The 24,078-nt window shown below is 28.8% G+C and overlaps 1 protein-coding gene across 1 annotated transcript in view; it reads left to right on the forward strand.

The window, feature by feature from the left end:
- Positions 1-3,118: 3,118 nt before the first annotated feature.
- The window catches only part of LOC123259578 (probable serine/threonine-protein kinase DDB_G0272254), a 53,106-nt gene continuing 32,146 nt past the window's right edge, over positions 3,119-24,078 (forward strand). Inside the window, exons 1-3 of the mRNA XM_044720171.1 lie at positions 3,119-3,226; positions 3,302-3,418; positions 4,189-4,285. Of these exons, the coding sequence (XP_044576106.1) occupies positions 4,238-4,285 (48 nt within the window). The 5' untranslated portion in view covers positions 3,119-3,226; positions 3,302-3,418; positions 4,189-4,237. The remainder of the gene's footprint in view (positions 3,227-3,301; positions 3,419-4,188; positions 4,286-24,078) is intronic.

Below are 24,078 nucleotides of genomic sequence, written 5' to 3' on the forward strand. Positions count from 1 at the left end.
TTAAATTTTGCTTCAATTAATTAATAATGAATTATTATTATTCTCTATTTTATTACTCGCTTATGATTTTTATTTAAATAAATTCTTCTTTAATTTTTTGAGTAAAAAATTAAATTTGATATTTAAAAAAAATAAACATAAAAAATTTTCAATATAATAACAACAAAAATTTTTTATCGTAAGTAATTTGTAAGCACAATTTAAATACAGATAATTAATTTCAATTATAAAAAAAATGTTTTCCAATAATTTTAATTATAAAGTAATAAAGATAAATGATAAAAGTAATCATGGTAACAAATCATATGATAAAGAAAAAAAAATATATATAAGATTAGAAAGCATTGAAGCGATGACAATAATCAACTCTGCTATTCAAATACTCCCATAAAATAAAAGTCATACATTTTACGATAGTATATAATTTAATATATAATTATATACCGGAAGATCGTGTAATGTCTTCCTTGAAAATATCGATTGCACATGTTGTGAACGGGTATGAATACTATCACACTAATCTATAAATTTAATAGTGTAATGAAAATCCGTTTATGACTTATAAACATTCATAATTCTATAATTGCTGGTAATAATTGCACAACTTCCTCGCACGATAATTTAAATTTTTTTTTGCTATTTACCATTATCTATACACTGAAAAAAAAAATTAACTTGATTCAAGAGAAAAATTCTTGAACCAAGAAAATAATTTTGAAGAGGGTAATTGTCTTGAATCAAGACGAAAAATTCTTGAATCAAGTAAAATTTCCTTAAATCAAGAAAAATTTATTAGTTCAAGAATTTTTCTACTCAAATCGAAAAGATTAAGTTCTTCAAAATTATGTACTTGATTCAAGAACATTTTTTTTTCTGTGTACTAATAAATAGAGAGCCGGTTGTTTTGTCCGGTTATGCTGCGAAAACTACTGAACCGATCGGAGTAATACTTATACCATAAGATGCAGCGTGTTTCGGAGAAGGTTTTAGTATATGATATGGTGTGTGATTACTTATCCGGAGCCTATATTTTTTTGACTTAGAAATAATAAATTTTTATTGTAACTAAATTTATTCTATTTGATTGTCATTTGTTTAAAATAAATTTTTTAATTCTATTGGTTATGTTTATATACTAGGCAGATTTCTTTACTTATGAACCTGCAATTTCTTTAACTAAAACTTTCAATGCTCATTACAAATTTTTTTTTTCGTACCAATTATTATTAATTTTTATAAGAAATACTCGGGAATATTATAATGATTGCACATTGAAAGTTACAATGAATATTAGCTAGAATAATTACACAGTAAAAAAATTTTCGTCATTGAGTAGAGTGTTAAAATTTGTATGTTGCATATTACACTCTAGTGTGTAGAATTTAACATTCTAGTGTGTTAAATCATTAAATCAACATATGAGAATGTTAAATTCTACACACTAGAGTGTAATATTCAACACACAAATTTTAACACTCTACACAATGACGAAAATTTTTTTACTGTGTACATGGATAAAAGGTGCATACCAATTCGATACACGGAAAAAAGTAAACTGTAATAATTAACAGTCAATTTATAATAAGTAATGATCAACTGCTAAAAATTACCATTTCAAACAGTAAAATCGTGATTTTACTATTCACTTTATAATATTTACCATTTAAACGTTACAATTTACTCTTTACATGGAAAAAAATACTATTTCAAACAGTAATATTCGCTATGTCAATATCTAAAATGTTATAGTATAATAATTAAGAATTCAGACTTTGATATTTATCATTTCGTACCTAAAAAATGATCTTATGATGTGTAAAAAGTATAAAATGAAGTTAGTAAATTTCTGATACAAGCAACGTCAATATTTACAAAGTAAAATGGTAAATTTTAAACGCAACGCTAAAAATCAAACTGTGATTATTGACTTGCTTGGACTGGTAAAATGTATATTTTAAAAGTATAATTTTTACTGTTTCAAATTAAATTCTCCCAGAGTGAGACCCCCTTCTCTTTCATCAGAGTTCCTCTTCTCTTCATAATATGGACTATATATTGAAATGGCAATTTTTACTGTTTAAAACTGTAATTTTTTAAAATGAAAAAGTCGTTATTTACTATAGTGACAGCTACTAATCCCTTATTTTGGATATTAAATTATAAATTGTGGCTTTTATACTTTCTATATTAAGTTCTGTAATATTTATATTTTTGCCACCCCGATGTCCGCTTTACTGTTTGAAACTATAAAAATTAACCGGAATCTGAGTGAATATTACAGTTTACTTTTTTCCGTGTAGAATTGGGAATCTATGCAAGTCAAAACAATACTCTAATTAAATTTCAAGTCTAGATCTAAAAATGCAATTCTATAAAGCGCCCAGCGGAGCGGGCGAGTAACAGCTAGTTATTATATATTTCATATGGTGAAAAAATCTTTTTGAGCTGATAAAAAATAATAATATTAATTAGATTAAAAATGATATGAAAATTTCAAACCTCAAAAATTAGCAATCGCTCGGCAGCCATCTTGAGAATTTTGCTTTCATATCTATTCCCTTATTGCGTCATGAATTGGAGGTTAAAGTCAAGGTCAGTCTACTCAGGTTATTGCTTGGTAGGTCAAAACTCGGAAAAAAAATTATAATAATAAGAATAAATATGAAATGAGAAATAATTTAAATTTTGTATCACATGATAATTATTTCCTGGAATTAAGGTATTTTTTGAAAAGATCCATCATTATAAATTATAACTATGTGATACTGGCTATAATGTATTGTAGGTAAAGTATGTATGTTTAAATGTCTGTATGTTGATATTAGTGCGAGTTTGATTCGCTTTGGTGGATACTTGTTGAGGAAATGACGATAGTGGAGGGGGAATAAGCATTAGCGTGGGCAAACCCGTAATTACCTTTATCAAAAACGACTTGTTGGTGAGTAGGTGGATTCACAGAAAGCAATTACATGTAAATGTTGAATCGTCTCGGTTCTCGGTTTAGTTGGCTAACCCATCTTCTCTTTCAGTATGATTATTTATACTGTAAACTTATTTATTTAAACAAATCAACCTTTATTTACTCGTTCTATCGAATACGTCGTCGATTATTGTTTAAATACATCCACTCTAGTGTATTTATAGCTTCAATCTTTAATGTATAAAGTAATATAATATAATTTATTACCACAATACAATTCCTGTGAATATTTTTACTGATATCTGTGTAAGTAGTTGATATTTTTATTGACGTAAAGTCTATTTAAAGTTGTTTATTTAATATGTATAAATATATTTTAAGTACAATTGTGGATGGTCAGCGTAAAAGACTGATTGCATATTACCGTTATCTTTGACTCTGCTTTCCTGGAAGCTGAAGCGCATGATGATGCAGACGCTCACCATCACCAAACACCAAGTATTTAGTTTCTCTTTTTAGTATTTATTTTTATTTTATTTTACCGAGCAAAGTGGATGGATGTGATTGATAAATAGTGACGTTTATCTTCATCAATACAAAATGCTAATAATCTTCATACTTATTTACTTTACAATTTTTAATTATCTCTTGCTTAAGCATAAACAATTTCTAACAAACAAACTCAACTTTTGTTAGTGTAAAATAAATTATTGCACTGAATTTATCAAAAATATATTCCGTGAAAAAATTTTCTAGTATGCCTTTTTATAATTTTCTAAATAAATCTAGTGTTGAAAAAATCCGAGAGGTGGCGTACACTGATAGAAGGATTTGTTTATAGTTAAAAATATTTGTTAATATTTGAAAAATCATTTATTAGAGGCCAATTTTTAGTTCTTAATAAATATTTCTTCGTATTTAAAAAGGTGTATTAATATTTAATAAATGAATATCAGATTTATTAAATACAAACAAATTATTCTAAATACTAAGAAATATTTGTTTAATACTAAAAAGTGGTCTCTAATAAATGATTTGTTAACTATTAACAAATATTTTTTGGTACAAATAAATCCTTCTATCAGTGTATGATCGCTAAATCTTCTCCTTGCAAGAAAGTTTCAGGTGTTGATATATAAAATAAAAATTTTTTGACTTTTCTGAGCTTATTTTTTATCATTATTTTAGATTAATTAACTACTAAACTAATTTTTGATTAATACGACATATTTTAAATAGATAATTATATTTTAAAAAATTGGTTTCAGGATAGTGATGCAAAAAGGATTTGAATAATGCAAGTGCTTCTACTCGTCAATGATGGATTGGTACGAGAATATGATCGTGATTGGTAAGACCCAAAAGGTAATGTATGAAAAATTTTTTAACATATAATTAGATTAAATTTTTTTTAGTCACAACTATGTAATAATTATGTTAAGGTAGTTTGGGTGCCAAATGGCTTCAACTTGACCCCATATTTTTTTATATTCATTCGAAAGATTATGATTTAATACATCTATTGAAAAAAAATCAGATTTTTTTACCACACCGTTTAATAGATATAATTAATTAAAGTTTTACAAAAATACACGATCTCTTATGAGTGTCCTTGTTCAATAATTTCGGAAATGGAGGATTTATAAAAAATCGGCCAACTTGACCCCATAAAAAAAAACTTTTCAATAGATAAAACAATGTTTCATACATATTCTATCAAAATTTGATAACGACTTACCACATAGTTTTAATTTAATTAATTTTATAATATCAAAAATTGGTTTTTATCTTTGTTGTTTGTCGGAGACATTACTTCCCCATATTTATCAGGGGAAAAATGACGACTTCTCGGTGCGCGGCAAATTTTAAATTGAAATATAATCATAAAGTTTTTTTGCATTAAAATAAATTGTTATTATACATTCATTAAAAGTTCACGTAAATTATAGCAGATTTAACATATTGAAGTGATATTTGTAAATTTAAACAATAAATTAATACCGTGAGCAACTGTTTTAATTACCGACTTTACATAACCTATAACAGTTGTTATTGTTTTGTGACAGCCCAGTACTTGTCAGTTAATATTTTAATAGTTATATTATTATAATTATTTAACTATAATTATGAATTGAATTTATTCAATTAAATTCTGACTAGAAATAATTTTATATTTTATGCCATTTTTCGAGTGATCACTTGCAAAAAAGAAAAAAAAAATATCTATTAATTTGACCTCGGATTACGACGACCAAACTACCTTAACAAAGTATCCAGAATTTTAATGATTCAAATTTTGAATAATTTTGTAATTTTAAGAACAACGATGATCTAATATTTTTTTTAAACTTTGTTTAAAAAAAATGACTCAATCGGTTCAATATTGAAGGAAGAAAAATCTTTGACGAATAAATGAATGGTAAATTAAAGGAAATCCATAATTAATTGGTAATACTTGTAAATAAAAATAAAATGAAGAGGGAAGAAAATGTTGATGAATTTAACCGGGTATTAATTAATCAAAGATCGGTGCAAACGAGGCATGCTCACGCGCAATTCACTAGTGACGCGCAATAAATTAACGAGAGGGCACAAGAACGAGCCCAGAGAAGAGAATAACTTTAAATGGTATTTGGGTAAGTGGGAGAGAGAAAGAGGAAGAGATTGAATAGCTTGCCCTCTACCTACTATTCTTCGAGTTTATATATACCCATACTTTAAACCGTACACTTGTTGTGTACTAATTCAATCGCAAACATTGTCTAATTGCCTTGAATCCCGAGAATACACACTAAAAATTAATATTTTTACTTGATATTTATTAACAGAGTTTATTTATCATTTACGTCTAGTACTTATTATTATATTGATACATACTTTAAGTAAATATGTTTTCAGTTTATGAGGATAAAAATTTTTAATTATTGCTATGCGGTATAAGAAGAGTTATGTTAAAAATTGATTGTAAAAGTATTTTAAAAATGATAATAAATAAAGATAGTTAGTTTTTATTGAGCTAGGTTACGATCTCAGTTTATCGTGTACGTACAGTTTAGTTTTATCACATTACTTACACTTGCAAACACCCACTGGAATGCCCGATAAATTTACTCGGTGTATACGTGTATTGGGTTCTCTGTAAGCGTTAGTACATTACATGTATAAATCTAAAGAGAGCGTACATATCTCTAACACGTAAAAATAAAGAGCAAACGACAGGATAGTTAATTTATTACTGAGTTATCGAGTAATGTTTAAGATACACTATAACAAATTAATTAGAATCATCGATCTGCTATTTTTTTTTTTTTTTTTTTTTTTATCTTTTCATTTACATTAACTGATAATTTATTTTATACTGCATTAATTTATTTTTAATAATAATAATAATAAAATTATTAAATTTCATTACCAAAAAAATCTTTAAATCTAAACAACCTTACTTTAAAACTATCATTTGAAGCTCTAATTAATTTGATGAATATACTGCAAGTTAATGCTTAAAAAAAAAAAAAAAAAAAAAAAAACAAGCGCACCAATGTTTTATTTTTCATCTCTCGGCTTACTCAATCCAATGTGATGATGTTTTATTTGATTTTTTATTATTTCGTACACGCGCAGATCAGCGATTAACTGGAACTACACTTGGTTCACTGAGCTTTTCTCTTGGGTCTTGTTTGCCGCATTTTATAAAACATTTAAACTCGTTTTTTATTTTAATTGATACAGAAATAAATAGACAATTGATTTAAAACAAAACAGAAACCGAAAACCAGTTCCATGAATTTTATCATTTCTATCGGCATCAATACAACAAAACTGAAAGTTATGAAACAGCCATGAAAATTCATTGAGTTTCGGTGAAAGACTCCGTGCATGTAGTGGCTGCTATTTTTTATTATTTTTTTCGCTTTTAACTTTTTAGTATGGTCGAATGAGTAGCCGCCAATTAAAACATTCACATCCGGACAACAGTGCGTATACATATATTGTATGTACATATAATGTAATAGTATAGTATAGACTGCATTTCGTGATGTGAGGTCATTCCCAGAACTCTGTCTGTGGCGGATATCGCGCGAGCTAGCGAAAGATATGAACAAACGGATAATTGCATATATTGTCGCGTAGTTTGCACATATTTATACATATATACGTAAATTTATATGTTAACTTACATCTAACCGAACACACTAACACATGTTTATAGATATATATTTATATTTGCACAGCAATATATAAATGTAATGAGCGTTCATTCAACCGCGTTTCATAATTCGCTTCCAAGAATTTAATGATTAAGTCTTCACGTCAAATCATTTAAGATATTTTTTTATCCACCCGAATAGAGAATCCATTATTTTTAATTAATCGCATGTTAATCACTTACAACTAATTACTAATTATTAATTTTTTATTCTTTTGAAAAGATCTATGATTTTTCAATCACCCGAAAAATCTATAACTACTTAAATAAAATTTTTTTTTTCCCAATAAATACCCGCGAAAAAATTTTCTGATATAAAAATTTGATGGATCTCTGATCTGATATAAGTTGGCGATATCAAAAAATTCTAATAAAATTTTTGCATTGAAAAGAATGATTATCGATCGTTTATAATTAAAAATTACAATAAGTAATTTTATCTAATTATATGAATGATATAATACATAAAGTAAAAAGATGTTTGAAATACACGAAAAAAATGTAAGAATTCGTAATTTAATGATGCGTAAAAAACCTTTCTCGTGTCCTTCGCTCCATCAGAAGTACAACAGCCGTCCCACGTGATACGCCTGTCGAGGGCCTTGAAATTTTCTGTATAACAATTCTATATAATTGCTGGCCGATTTCATAATTTTGTGTTCGGCCGAACGGTCACAGTCACTAGGGCATACTCTATAGATATATTTACAATATTTTATTTAAAAATACTTAACAATTTACACTTTTAATTTTTATAGTAAGTAACATCAATATTATTTTTTTCATTCAGTATTCAGTTTTTTTTATTTAAAAAAAAAATTTTTATCTCAAAATAAGTAATTTAATTTTTCCAAATAATTTTATTTTTTTTTACTTTCAAATAAATTTTAAAATTGCAACGAATCTCAGAATCAGGCTTTCTACACTGAGAGACAATTTTATTTAATAGTAATGAAATTTTATTACTATTTAATGAAACGTTTATTTGGCTAATCCTAAATAAAAATTTATTAAATATTAATAAAATTTCCTTAAATACTAATAAAAATTTTCTTAAATACTAACAAAATTTTATTAAATACTAATAAATTTTTCTTAGTATGTAAAAGAACATTGTCTGTCATGGAGACAACATAAAAGTCGGAAGTAAACAAATAGGTTAGGTTAGGATGTCTCGTTGAAAAATCTTAATATTATTTATCAAAAGATATTTCTGTGAAAATATATTTGACTAAATTATAATTAATACAAATTTATATTATGTTATGAAATATGAATTATGTATTGTAATTAAGCACATTTAACTTTTATATGTTTATATATCTTAATAAATTAAATTGATCAATATTAATTTTTTTTTTGAGATTATTTGCTCACCGTCAAACTTTTGGAACAAGTACAAACTACGCGAATTAATGACAGCTAACGAAAGCGATGCTTGTGGTTATTTTAATAAAGACATATTAGTATTTAAAAAAATTTTATTAATATTAACTAAGTTTTTTTTTCAAGTTCAAATAAACTTTTTTATTACTATTAAATAAAATTGTCTCTCAGTGTATCTTTTAAAAAGAAGAGAAGGGAAGACTTGACTTTGAGGGCGAAATGAATAATTACATGGTAAATCTTATATTGGCAAAATCTAGATCATGGTCACATTCATTGCTTAATCTATTGTATAACTGTAAATAAAAGGGATTAACTCGTTTGAGCAGCAGGATGCCCAAAGAGTAAAGAGTAAAGAGTAAGCCGTAAAATAACGCAGCAATTATCTTTACCTTGTTTTCTCAACCCCTCTTTTCGGATCACGCAATTGTTAAGAATTAAGAGCGATCTGGCTGCGGTTAATCCGTCATAACCAGGTTCGAGAAAAACGTGGGAATTTAGTGTCAAGTAGTTTAAACTCAAAAAGTTATTCGCGGTGTATAATTAAAAATTATTAGATACAGCAGTACAATATCTGAGGCTAAGTGCCGGCAAGTGAAGGTCGGCCTGAAGAAATGTTTCATTTTTATTTTTATATTTGTCTTATAACAGTATAATGACTGGGTTGTTGTATATAATAAAATAAATAATAAAAATAACGAATCTACACGAATAATAACCTTTGAATTCTTGGTATTCGCCTTACATTCGCATTCCCGATACGACACGCGTATCACACAGGAAGTGGCATGTTCGAACGTGACGATTACTTTAGCAAATGAACAAACAACGCGGGAGAAAATCAATCTAATCGAACTTATTATCTTATTCTATATATTATATATAATGCATTTTTCGATTTTTTTATATCATCCATTCTAGATACATTTCATCCAATACACTGATAGAAGGATTTAGTACAGAGTAATAAATTGATTTGGTAAAAAAATTTTTATTCATTTATTTGGGAGAAACAAATATTTTGTACCCATCAATATTATTTGTTACAGCTTAATAAATGATTTCTTTATATGAACAAAGCCTTATTACATGGAAATAAATATTTAGTTCCACCAAATAATATTTAGTAACAGGTACTAAATATTTCTTTGGCAAGTATTGTCGGTAGATGGCTATGCTTTAATTCCAATGTTTATGTGATACATAACCTATTCACTAACTTAGATTATTTTATTCAGCTCGATTTTGGGAGATTTATTAAACCTTTAAAAACACACATACTTTCAATAAATATCTTCTATTTATATCTTTTCTCAGTGGAGTTTAGATTACATTTTTTAATTTGTTTATTATTGATGTGTTAAAAACTTGTTTAATTTTAAATTTTATAAATGTCTCAAACGAAAAAATATAATTTAATGAGATTCTTTTCTTTATAATACATTATATTTTTATTTAAAATTATTTATTTTAATCATTTATATTTATTTTAAGTTAAAAAGTTAGGTTACACGCTAAAATTAGTTAAAAATTAAATTTTTTGATACCAATAAGCGATTTATTGCGTGCCAATAAATCATTTGTTAAATACTACCAAATATTTATTTGGTGGAACTAAATGGGCTTTAATAAATGATTTAGTACCTATTACTAAATATTTGGTAATGAAAGGTTTGTTACTAAATCATTTAGTATCTGTTACTAAATATTTGGTAATGAAAGGTTTGTTACTAAATCATTTAGTATCTGTTACTAAATCTTATTAAATAGAACTAAATCCTTCTATCAGTGTACAATACGGGTGATTTTTATAATAATTAAGTTATAAAAAAATACTAAATCTAGGCAATAGAGCTTTTGACCCAATGACAAAATTTTTACATATTTTTGTGATATTATTTTTATTTCATGATACTATTCTTATGATTTGAATAGAATGTTGATTAGATCTTAAATTAATGAACCAAATTTTATCTAATTGTGAACAGTAATTTTACAATCGACAGTACTACGTTAAAAAGCCATTAATGACTACAGTATGAAATTATTTTGTCTAAATGACCACTGAGAATAGACTATTACACTCTATACAATTCAAAATTTAAATATTTTACTGGTGTATGGTTACGGACCATAAATTTGACCTTTGTCATCCCTCGGACTTATATTTATACCTGACTCTGTAAACATTACCATCATTTTTGCTCGTCACTCAAGCAATAATGTCAAACAATGGTCGGGTTAATATTGTATATATTTAAATATGCAAATTAAAATTTTCACGCACAATAATTTCTTTTATAAAATTATTACGAGCTTTGTAAAAATATTATCCCCGGTGATTGTCTGCAGCACAGGTCTAAGATAAGTAAAGAGTAACGAGAGTTAATGTGTTTTGAGAAAAAAAATAAATCCGAGTAATAAGAGAAACCGGTATTGTATTGAGCAGTAAGAGGAACCAGTTACAATTTAATAGTTTTTTTTTTATTTCAAATTTATTTAGTACCGTGTCTATATATATATATATATATATTCCCTTTTTGCCTTAAAACATACTTTCTCCCTCTCGACGTTACACCACGAAATTACGCAAGTTAAAGCATGATACTTGTGTTGGATATTGGTATACCTATAGATCTATAAAAATGGAGTGGAGAGTACAAGCGTGCGACGCTTTAGTACTTTAGTATTAGACCGGGACGTATATCTCGAATTTAACGGAGGCCTCCTTCCTGGCGTTCCCATTTCCTGTAGATCTCTCTCGGGATGGAGATGGAAGAGGCACCCTTCTTCCGGCCCAAAACTTCAGTCGTTCTGCAGGCAACACACAAGCAAACCTCACGTATTACCTTGATTATTATTATTATTTTTTATTTATTTATTATTATTATTATTATTATTATTATTATTTCTAGCAACCTTGCAGTCACTATGTGACTGCTGTGACTTGTGAACTATAAATAAATAAAATTTTGCTTTATTAAATAATGACTTTTGTTAAATTGCACTGTACTTTCTTAACTATTGACGTTTTTAAAGATATAATCTGATTCCGATGTTACACTCATCGAGACCTTTCATTTGAGTACCCTCATGCATTTTGATATACTTTTCATATATACATATATATGATATATATAAATATATGAAAAATTGATGTGGGAACTCAAATGAAAGCTATTGATGAGTGTAATGTCGGGGTGAGCTTATATCTATAAAAATATCAATAGTTGACAAGATACGGTGGCATTTCTTAATTATTGACATTTTTTAAGACATAAACTCATTTCGATGTTACACTCATCGAGACCTTTTATTTGAGTACTCACATGGCATTTTTCATATATTTTATATATATATATATATATATATATATATATATATATATATATATATATATATATATATAAAATATATGAAAAATTGATGTGGGTACTCAAATGAAAGGTCTTGATGAGTGTAACATCGGGATGAGCTTATATCTTTAAAAGTGTCAATAGTTTTCAAGATACAAGGTCATTTCTTAATTATATATCTAGAGATAGAGCATTTTCGAATGCAGCCTAAATACTTATCATCATAAATTGACTATTGGTGAGAATGATGTGAAACCTTGAAAAGGCACAACTCTAATTCAAGACCTTTCTAATGATACCAAATTTAACCATAATAACCCATTTTATCATATAAATACACTGGCCACAAAATTTTTCTTATCCTCTTAATAATATAGATTATTATTATTATTATTATTATTATTATTATTATTATTATTGCAAATATTTAATATAATTAATAATAATAATAATAATAATAATAATAATAATAATAATAATAATAATAATGATTGAGTTCGAAACAACCCAACGAGCATACACGCCCCGAGTACGTCGCATTGCTGCTGAACTTCGGTGGCGTCATCACACATTGAATAAAAGTACTCTTCTTGTCATCAAAGAAGAGTCGCTTAATAAATTGCGAGCTCTAGTGACTGCCAAAAAGTCACTAGAGAAAAGGCTGAAACGGCAGGTCGACAATTCGTTGTTTCGATCTAGCCCTTCACGCTTTCTGACACCAAAGACTGTTGTTACCGGGAATTATCCAGCACCTGAGCGGGTGGAAGCCTTTTGGACTGAGTTGTATGGAGATCAACCAAACGTAAACGCCAACACTCCAGCTCTGCATGACTTCAAAGCATTTTGTCGGAAACACCGTCGACAGAATGCTGATGAAGAGAGCCCTGCAGTCAGTGTAAATGAAGTTCGTTTAGCTCTAGATGGCAGCAGAAATTGGGCTGCCCCGGGACCAGATGGCATTAATGTCTTCTGGTGGAAGAAGTTTACTTCTACCCACCTCCATTTGGCCCGTATATTTACATCCTACATCAGAGCTGACGAACCGATTCCAGACTGGCTCGTAGAAGGGCGAACCGTACTGATACCCAAAAAAGGTGACTTGTCTGACCCAAAAAATTACAGGCCTATCACCTGCCTGAATGCGGTTTATAAAATTTTTACAAAAATTTTGAATAACCGTATCTTGCAGGAGATAGGACCTATATGGCAACAGATATATGAACAGCGTGGCAACAAAAGAGGCCTGTCAGGTTGCAAAGAGAACCTGATAGTTGATCGATGTGTCATACAAGATGCGATCTACTATCAACGCAACCTGTCAATGGCCTGGATTGACTATCGCAAGGCATTTGACTCAACTCCTCATGAGTTGATTTTATACCTCCTCAAATGCCTGGGGGTCAATCCCGAAACGGTGGAATGCATTCGGCGTACAATGCAGCTCTGGCGAACGCGTTTCCATATAGGAAATGGAAACGCACTGCACGTAACCGGAGTTGTAGAGTACAAACGAGGGGTCTTCCAAGGCGATTCCTTGAGCCCTCTGCTGTTTTGCATCTCACTGCTGCCTATATCTGTTGCTCTCCGTAAAACCCATGGGTACTCTGTGGGGCCTCCGGGTGATCGAAAATACTCGATCACCCATCTGCTTTACATAGATGATCTGAAGCTATATAGTGCTAATGAAGATCATCTACAGGCAGCCCTGAACATCGTAGCAGAGTACACACGAGATGTCGGAATGTCTTTTGGGTTGGACAAGTGTGCGGTCATACATCTGGCGAGGGGTAAGTGCTCTGATACGGGTGATGATGTCGAGTTAGTAGATGGGAGCATCTTAAGACAATTAGGCGCCGGAGAGTTGTATAGATACCTAGGAATGGAAGAGCACCGCATGCATGCGGTCTCTGAAGTCCGAGCAACTCTCCGTAGTGAGTATGTTAGGAGACTCCGGAAAATTTGGTCCTCCGAACTTTCCGGCAAAAATAAAGTCTCCGCCACTAACATGCTCGCTGTCCCAGTCTTACTATACTCTTTCGGTGTCCTGAAATGGACCCGAAAGGATTTACGAGATCTCGACATCAAAACCCGTAAGGTTATCAATATGAATCGGAGCATGCACCCCAATTCATCAGTCGCCAGATTATACCTCTCCCGGTCCATCGGTGGGAGAGGTCTGCAGAGTTTGGAGCGGCTGCATGATCGTTTGGTCCTGGGCTTAACATTCGAGGTTGTCAATTTCACTGCAGACGAGGATGACTTCCTTATGCAAATCGTACATAAACATGAAAATGCGCATAAGGGGTCGTTCTTGTATAAGGCAGCTATATATGCAGCAAGAACCCTTGGTCTTGGAGAGATAAACGCTCTTATGGAACTCCGAAAGGAAGAATTTAAGAGCGTCATCAGGAACGCCGAGGAAAAACAACTCCTAGGCGAACTGATGGACAAGTCCATGCACAGCGTGTACTTCAAACACGTGCGTGATCATGGCTTGTCCACCCAGCTGACCTTTTCCTTCTTAAAGTCAGCTGGCCTGATGTCCGAGACTGAAGGGTTCATATTTGCCTGCCAAGATGGTGTCATTAACACTCTAGAATACCGTAGCAAGGTGCTCCAGGTGCAGCTTCTGGACACGTCATGTAGGATGTGTAAACAACACCCGGAGACGCTCATGCACCTTTTGTCGGCATGTCCTGTGTTGGCGAGAGGTACATATATCCAGCGTCACAACGCTGCCCTGAGAGTACTGTACTACTATCTTCGTCATTACTACGGTATTGATATGACACCAATGCTGCCTTATCTACCAGGAGATATTCCCCAGGTTGTTGAGAATGACAGTTGCAAAATTTACTGGAACATGCCATTTGCAACAACCCGGCGGATCGATCACAACAAACCTGATATTGTGCTCTTCGACAAGGCCACTCGTGACATTTATGTCATTGAGTTCTCGGCCCCGGCTGAACACATCATCTCAGCCAAAGAAGAGCACAAAAGAAAAATATATCAGGATCTCCTATTTGAAATTGGCAAACTTTACCCAGGTTACCGTGTCAAACTAGTCGTCCTAATCGTTGGCGTCCTTGGAGGGATGAAACAGTCTTTTGTATCCTCACTTGCCAAAGTTCCAGCTTGCACGTCAAAATCTGAGTTCTTGGCTGTCAGGATGCAGAAGGCTGTAATATTAGGTTCCCTCCGTCTACTTAGGGAAATGACTTTGGCCTGCTGTGGCCGCTAACCGCCTTGTTGTGCGGAGTGGTCCAGCAGTAATGGATGGAGCTCAGGCTGGGCCCTCGGAGAGTCGGACTTCGGGGACAACCCCCCTGAGCATTTAATAACATAATAATAATAATAATAATAATAATAATAATAATAATAATAATAATAATAATAATAATAATAATAATAATAATAATAATAATGATGATGATGATGATGATGATAATAATAATAATAATACTCGATATATGTACCATTACTTATATTACAACCCCACATTCCCACGTGTAAAAACCACCAAAATTTGATACAATACATAGATGTTATATATACATATATAAACATTGCACATATTAGGAGCTTAGTCTAAGTCCGACGTATAGCAATGTAAGCGCCACTTACACTGACACCACTACACTCAATCAACTGCTGACTGTGCTGTTATTATATGGGATAGGACATTTAAACTTTAAAGGGACACGCTCGTCTCTGCCCGGTGAGTTTAATATGAAGGGCATTCCGAGACTGAGTGGTGTATGTGTGTATGCATAGATGTGTGTTACTACGGCTAAAAGAAGAAGAAGGAGTAGAGGCTAAATATAAAGAAGGAGGTATAATGTAAGGTATTGTTGTTGTTATTATATGTTGTATGTAGTACGGATGGGCAAAGGGGAGACTGCAAAACTGGAGAACTCGAGATTTAATTGAGAAGAGATCGCCGACGGTAGACGGAATTGAAAAGTTATACAGACTTAATTAAGAAGATCCTCTTGATCTTCTTGCACGTGTTGGATGTATATGTAGATAATAATTATAACAATAATAAATTATTTAATATTAAAAGTCAGTTAACGCGCATTTAAAATCACCTATAAATAAAAATTAATTAAATTCAAGAATAATTAAAATTAATATCAATTATCTCAATTAAAATTATGCTTTTATCAGTGAGTATCAATAAATATATCAGTGCGTATATTGACCAACGACCAACCGAAGAAGATGCCAAAATGGGGTCATCGGGTTGAGTCACTGACAAAATACATATATGAAACAAGAAACGCAAACAAATAAATATGGAAATGAAAGGACGGGGGAGTGTGTGCCAGTGACGGTTTAAAATATTTGTAAATACATACTATACGCAGATAAAATTAATTATTATCAATAACAATAACAATAACAGTAGTAAATATGATAATGATTATTATGTGTACCCAATAGAACATGAAAACTGACAGGACAGAAGATGGACTAGCGGAAACGTAATAAAATAGAGAGATGAGAGCCCTAGAGACATGAATTTCCGACTAAATTGTAATTGTTACTCAGCAGCGTGTGTATGCACAACGAATCAGTATGATTAATCGTGCACATGCAATGCAATTCGAGTAAAGTGCATGCTGCTAATGAGTACCCTGCATTGTCATACTGTCAAAGCGATTACAACCATTCTACTCCTCCATGGATCCTCTCCTCGTTGCCATTGCCGTTATCAACGGTCCCCAGGTACATGTCACTAACTATTTTCAAATAATATACCTACTGTTGTCTTTTCTCTCGCTTTCTCTTTCCCCGTCGCCCCATTTTCTCCGATTTCTCGCTTCTATCATCTGCTTTTCCACTTCTCTCTCCTGCTCTGGCTCTAACGCAGCTTATCTGCCAATTGTTGCATTCAGTTCATCATTTTGTGTTTCACTTATTTCGTGTTGTTAATCGGGCTTCATTAACTAGAGGCTTTTAGTGTTTTTTTCAATAAAGTTGATAATGCTAACGATAGTCATTATCATTATCATAAAATTAATTATTTTTAACTAGCTGTTACTCGCCCGCTTCGCTGGCGCTTTATAGAATTGCATTTTTAGATCTAGTCTTGAAATTTGATTAGATCATTGTTTTATCTATGTAATTATTTTAGCTAATATTCATTGTTACCTTCAGTGTGCAATCATTATAACATTCCCGTGTCTTTCTTACAAAAATGAATAATAATTGATATAAAAAAAAAGTTTGTAATAAGCATTGAAAGTTTCAGTTAAAGAAATTGCAGGTCTCATTAGTCAAAAAAATCTGCCTAGTATATAAACATCACCAATAGAATTGAAAAATTTATTTTAAACAAACGACAATAGAATTGAATAAATTTAGTTAAAATAAAAATTCATTATTTCTAAGTCAAAAAAATATAGGTTCCGGATAAGTAATCACCAACATATCATATACTAAAACCTTCTCCGAAACACGCTGCATCTTATGGTATAAGTATTATTCCGATAGGTTCAGTAGTTTTCGCAGTATAACCGGACAAAAAAAACTGGCTCTCCATTTATTAGTATAGATTATCGAAATACGATCGGTGAAAAAACAATGTTTGCACGGAAAAAAGTAAACTGTAATAAATAATAGTCGATTTATAATAAGTAATGGTCAACTGCTAAAAATTACCATTTCAAACAGTAAAATCGTGATTTTACTATTAACTTTATAATATTTACCATTTAAACGTTACAATTTACTCTTTACGTGAAAGAAAATACTATTTCAAACAGTAATATTCGCTATGTAAATGTCTAAAATGTTAAAGTATAATAATTAAGAATTCAGACTTTGGTATTAATCATTTCGTACCTAAAAAATGATCTTATGATATGTAGAAAGTATAAAATAAAGTTAGTAAATTTCTAATACAAGCAACGTCAATATTTACAAAGTAAAATGGTAAATTTTAAACCCAACGCTAAAAATCAAACTGTAATTATTGACTTGCTTGGACGGGTGAAATGTATATTTTAAAAGTATAATTTTTACTGTTTCAAATGTTAAATTCTCCCAGAGTGAGATCCCCTTCTCTTTCATCTGCACGGAAAAAAAAATTTCGTTCTGGTAACCTAACTGTAGAGTTACCACAATTATACACAGTTTACTATTCGTTGTAGAGTTACAGTAATATAATGTTATTTAGTTCTGATAACTCAATGTTGTTGAGCTCTCAGAGCTCAACGGGATTGTTCTCAGAGCCAAACGGTATAGTTGGGAGCGCTCTACGTTGCGCAGTAATGGAGTGCGCTGACATATTTCATAACCTTCTAAAATGACAAACAGAATTATTTTGTTACTCATCCATATTATTAAAAATATATGAGGGCAATTAAGTTTTCAGTTTATTTATTTAAGGAAATAGGTTTTTTTTTGTCAAATTGAATTTCGTTAGAACAGTTTTGTATTTGTGGTTCTTCAAGGTTCATTTACAGTGACTGTTAATCAAATTTATTAGTTGAATATATTGTGATAAGTAATAAGTTATCGGAATACATTAAAAAGACCCCATTTAACATACAATAAAATTTGTTTGCGTTTTTTGGAATATGGAACTACTGGAACTTTTTACAACTAACTAACTACTATAGAGTTCCTATAGCAAAATTTTTTTCTCCGTGTGAGTTCCCCTTCTCCTCATAATATGAATTATATATTGAAATAGCAATTTTTACTGTTTGAAACTGTAATTTTTTAAGATGAAAGAGTCGTTATTTACTATAGTGACTTTTATAAATTGTGGCTTTTATACTTTCTACATTAAGTTACTGTAATATTTATATTTTTGCCACCCCGATGTCCGCTTTACTGTTTGATACTATAAAAATTAATCGAAATCCGAGTGAATATTACAATTTACTTTTTTCCGAGTAGCTTTTACTTGAAGAGTAAATGTATATGTGTTACTAGAAAAATAAAGGTGTGAGTTATAGAAATTTTAAAAGGGTTTTGTTAGTTTGTGAGCTGGTGAGTGTTGAGTTTTGGGTGTAGAAGTAATACCGTTATTGAATTATCGGGATTTGCGATACTATCTAATACGTAATGAAATGAAATAAAAGTTTCAAATCTCAATTTTTTTATTGTACTCCGAGAATAGTGATGAGTCATAAATTTAAAATTGTTTTGATCAATCGATCAATTGTATTTTTTAGAATTTTTAATGAGATTTAAATAATGTTGCCTGATGCTAACACCCGGTATATAGATTAAATATTAATTTAATTTAATACTGGTTTCAACACCTTGATTTTTTGGTAGAAGAAAGAATGGTCGAATAATGAAGAAAAAAAAATATTAATTGTTAGATTCTATAAGAAAAAAAATTTTTATTTTTTTAAAGAGAAAATTCTTTAAATAATCATAATTTGAAAGTTTTAACATTATTTTATTATTGACGCAAGAGTAGAGCGTAGTGTGAAGTCTTACATTTATTATTATTATTATTATTATTATTATTATTATTATTATTATTATTATTATTATTAGAACCGGGATTATCAATAAACTCGTAATATGACGAAAACAAACGTGAAGTGATGAAATTAATCACGTTTGTTCCTTCATAACGTGTTATATTATTCATATTGGTATCACGTGAAACGTGATGCATTTCATATTCATTTTTAGAGAGAATTTTTTAAAATAATATATATTATGTATATTGTATATTAATTCTAACTTAATTTGATGTGATGTGTATAATTTAATTTGGCTGAGTAAGCACGTAAAATATTCACGTTTATGAAATTTAAATTAATTAATACAGAATAAAAGTTTGAGTAATGTATTTTTAGACGAAATTTTCTCATCAAAAATAATTTTTTTTTCTAGTCTTATTTTATTTTTCCTAAGAGGGGGTTCTAATAGTATTTATCAGAAAGTCGAATTGCTCGATAACTGCTGACATCTTACTGTCGTTTATAGAACTAAATCCAGGGATGGAACTTTTTTTAAAGTATATCTTTTACTGAACCAATATATCCTTCATATAACATAAAAATTATGAGAGTAAAAAATATTTTTAATTATTTCTGGCAACAGAAAAATATTTATCAAAAATATGATATTTATTATGTTGAATAATAGACCAACAAAAATCGGTTAATGCGACTGAATTAACAAGTTTATTGTATTACAAATCAAGTTATTTTTTTATTTTATTTACGAAAATATATAGCACAGCCAAAAAAAATTTATTATTCGAAATCAATACTTAAAACCCATTAAAATTAGTGTCTCAACTCTAAAACAATCCCGTTACTTGAATATATTTTAACTGTTTCATTACTAGGACAGGACATTTTAAGGTCTTTTGTTTTTACTACTAAATTACAATATATTATAGCGCGACTCGTGAACTAAAAATAATCAAAAATTAATAATTATGTTAAATCTTTTCTCGGAGATTTTTAGGTTGATATAGCTTAACTTAATCATTATTATTATCAATTTAAAATGTCCGTATTGTAATCAATTATACATGATTTTTAGCGATAAATAAATTTATCTACTTCACCAACGATCAAGATAAGAAGACATATATCATTCTTATGTATATGTTGATATTATTACAATGTGAATCTATTATAAATGCTCATGATTTATTGAGTTTTTATTTTCAATCTATGATACGCACAATGCATCATAGATATAACTAATTGAATTACTATTAAATATTCAATGTGTATACCGATGTGTCCTCCAAATGATAATATAATCATTTATGTTCTTCAATATCTATTTGTTTTAATAATTTCATGCGTATTAATTATTATTAACATTTTAATTATTAAATAATAATAAATTTATTATTAAAAAGAGAAAATTAATGTTTATGTGTTAATGTACTTGTAAATTAAAGAAAAAATATATACTGTAGAGATAATTGGCACGTGGATTTTATTTCGAAGGTTAAATTGATAGTGGGTAAAGTATTTTAACGTAAACACACTTTATATCAGTTAAAAGTATTTAGTATTCTCAGGCTGCAATCAAACATCCGGTAGCAGTTCTACACATCTATATACTTCTAATAGACTTTTATTTATTTTTTCAACGCTGTAAATTCAATTAATAACAAATATTATTAACTTCCGCGCAATTATACACATCCACAATAATTAATGCATTACTGCGGTCAGTTCCTAACTATAAATTTTACTACCATAAAAGCATTCAGGGATGTCCTTAAAATAATAATTCCTCAATGAAAAAAAAAAAATTAATTTTATTTTGATAGTTTTATTATTTGAATTTACAAAAATAAAATAATAAACGTTTGTCTAATTAGTCTATATAATGTGACCTAATTACCTAAAGTATTTATCTGTTATCAAATAATAATTATTAAAAGTTCATGTGCGTCGTTGTTGCTGGTCATTTTTATTTAAAAATTCATAACTGAAAGTCGCTTAAAAATACATTACACTAAAGTTATATATTCAATACATATTAGAGAATAAATATTTCTGGATGAAAAAATTCGTGGAATTGCTACTTTTGACTGTTACGCCGGTAATGACCGCGAGATCACGTCTTAAACGTGACGTCTACACGCAGCCCACTCTACACTCTACGGCAGTTAACTCGAAATATTTTGGCACAAATTTAGTTTCATGTCCTCACAATGATAAAGCACTTTATATTTATTTAACATTTATATTGTAATCTTACAAGAATCACTAATTATAATTGTCTCGAGTCGTTTATGCCAGCTCTTCAAAATTTAACTGATAATTAATGCTTGTTTTATAATTATAAATGATGTTTACCAAAAAAAACATTACCGCAAAAAAGTGTAGCAGTGTTTTAAAAACTACTTGCCGTTCCCGGGATTTGAAATTGGATCCTCGGCGCAGAGTTCAACCTTTTTTTCTAACCGGCCCATAACCTTTTGATGAAAATTATTCAACTTTTAATAAATATTTTTATTTTTCATTTGTATCGCCGACTAATTTTTTATCTATTTATTTTAAAAATGCTACAAATTTTTAATTAATTATTTATTATTAATTTTTTTAATTAATTTCAATTATACATTTAATGAAAAAGAATAAAATTAATAAAATGTATTTTTAGTTTTCTCTATACATATAATTTGAGTTGTTCTAAAAATTTTTTTGCCACTTTTATATAACTCGAACATGTAACGTCATGTTTATTACTGCTCGTGTGACGAATCAATTAAACGGTTAAATAAAAATCAATTTGTAAAAAAGATTTTTTAAAATTACATAAGTTATTTTTAGCAATAATTTTCGACCTGTAATTGTTGCTCAACATATAATGAGTAATTTTAATTTAATGGTTTAGATTTTATTTTAAAAAAAATTAATAGTCGTAAAATTGAAGTTTTTTTTTTTTTTTGCCGCGTTAATATGATCGCAAAGACAAATCGCGTGTGCAGAAAGTTTAGAAAAAATACGAATCACAGCTACTAGTAATAAAATTAACTTGCGTGTAAACAGTCCGTACATACTATACTATATACCCTAGGAGATTTTTTAACGTGGTTTTATTATCTAATACTTTTAAGTACTGCAAAAATAAGAGTAAAAAATTAGAAGCAAATAAATTTTTTTTCAAGAAAAACTTGCTCTTGATTAAAAGTACATGTGTAATGACCGGTCATTGACTTAACGATAAAAAATAAGTAAAAATTTATTGTTTTTTTCTTTTAGACAGCTCATTTGAAATTTTATATGTTTTTTTATTATATCAATGACTATGAGTACAAATTATTGAATCGACGATGAAAAAAGATTTCTTATCTGTTTATTATTGTTCATCGATTTATTGTACGGCACTACATGTGATACTGGTTCAATGACTTTTGAAATAACATTAATTTTAAAACAATTATTATTAAAACTGGTGTTTTTATATAGAGAGAAAACAGATGGTTAATTTTATCAAAAGTTTAGCATGTATTCCATTTATTTAATTAAACTTTTAAAGTATACACTTTGCAATTAAATAAATTTGGCCTATTCTAAAGTAAAATATTAAAATGAATTTATCTAACATTTATGGATTAATTCTTATGAATTGTTAATTATGGAATACTTAAATTAATAGTTAGTGTTTTAATATAGTAGTTGAGATAGGTGCAGTGATAAATATAATATTATGTACGTAGTTACCTATATATTAGGCTATTAGATTACTTAATCGCTTAAAATATTAAAATAAAACACAAAAAAGTGTTATTACTTATTTGTTAACCTATTTACAATCTAACAATCTCGGAATGATTTTTTTTTTTTAGGTAATTTAACTATATAAATTATTTTGCATTAATCTTATTTTTTAAAAATAATAATTTACACAATTGATTAATAATAATACATATGTTTTAAGAAAATAAATTAAAAATTTTTAATTAATTAAATTTATTAAAATAAATAAATTTCACTTTGAAAAATTTTTCTAAGTATTACTTAAATTTCAAATAAATTTTTTTAATATTTTTGACAGTGTATATAAACCGTAATTTTTATATTTTCCATGTAATGTATGTATTTAAAGAAACATACACGCACTTGATGCACCAAAGTACCATAAAAAAATTTCTTCAATCCTTAATAAGAAACAAAATTCCAACAATAATTAAAAACAAAATTAATTTAGCAGATATTTAATTATTTTTAGAATTTTTGTAACAAATAAATTATAGAAAAAAAAACAATAAAAAAAAATTGACATTAGTAATTTAAAAAAATTAAGTGCAATTTTTTTAAAATTATTTTTTAGAAAAAATTTTGTTGTTAAATAAAATAAAAAAATGGTCAAATTAATGCTAACTTTAAATTAATGTTATAAAAAAAATTCAAATTTCATTACTTCTGATAAGTTTTTTAAATAAAAAAAATTAATATTTAGCAACTAGAGACCTGGAGTTCTAAGCTCGTGATTCCTCACCCCTTATCAGAAAAAAGATTCAAAATACAATTATGGCAAAAAAAAACAATAAAAAACTTGACATTAAGTAATTTAAAAAAACAAAAATACAATTTTTCAAAATTAATTTAAAAAAAAAATTTTTTTTATTAAATAAAATTAAAAAATAGTCAAATTACTACTAACTTTAATTTAATATCATGAAAACAATTCAAATTTAATTATTTTCAAATAAAAAAAATTAATATTAAGTAACCAAAGACCTTGAG

Source organism: Cotesia glomerata, linkage group LG2 (assembly GCF_020080835.1).
Source record: "Cotesia glomerata isolate CgM1 linkage group LG2, MPM_Cglom_v2.3, whole genome shotgun sequence".
Classification (NCBI taxonomy): Eukaryota; Metazoa; Arthropoda; class Insecta; order Hymenoptera; family Braconidae; genus Cotesia; species Cotesia glomerata.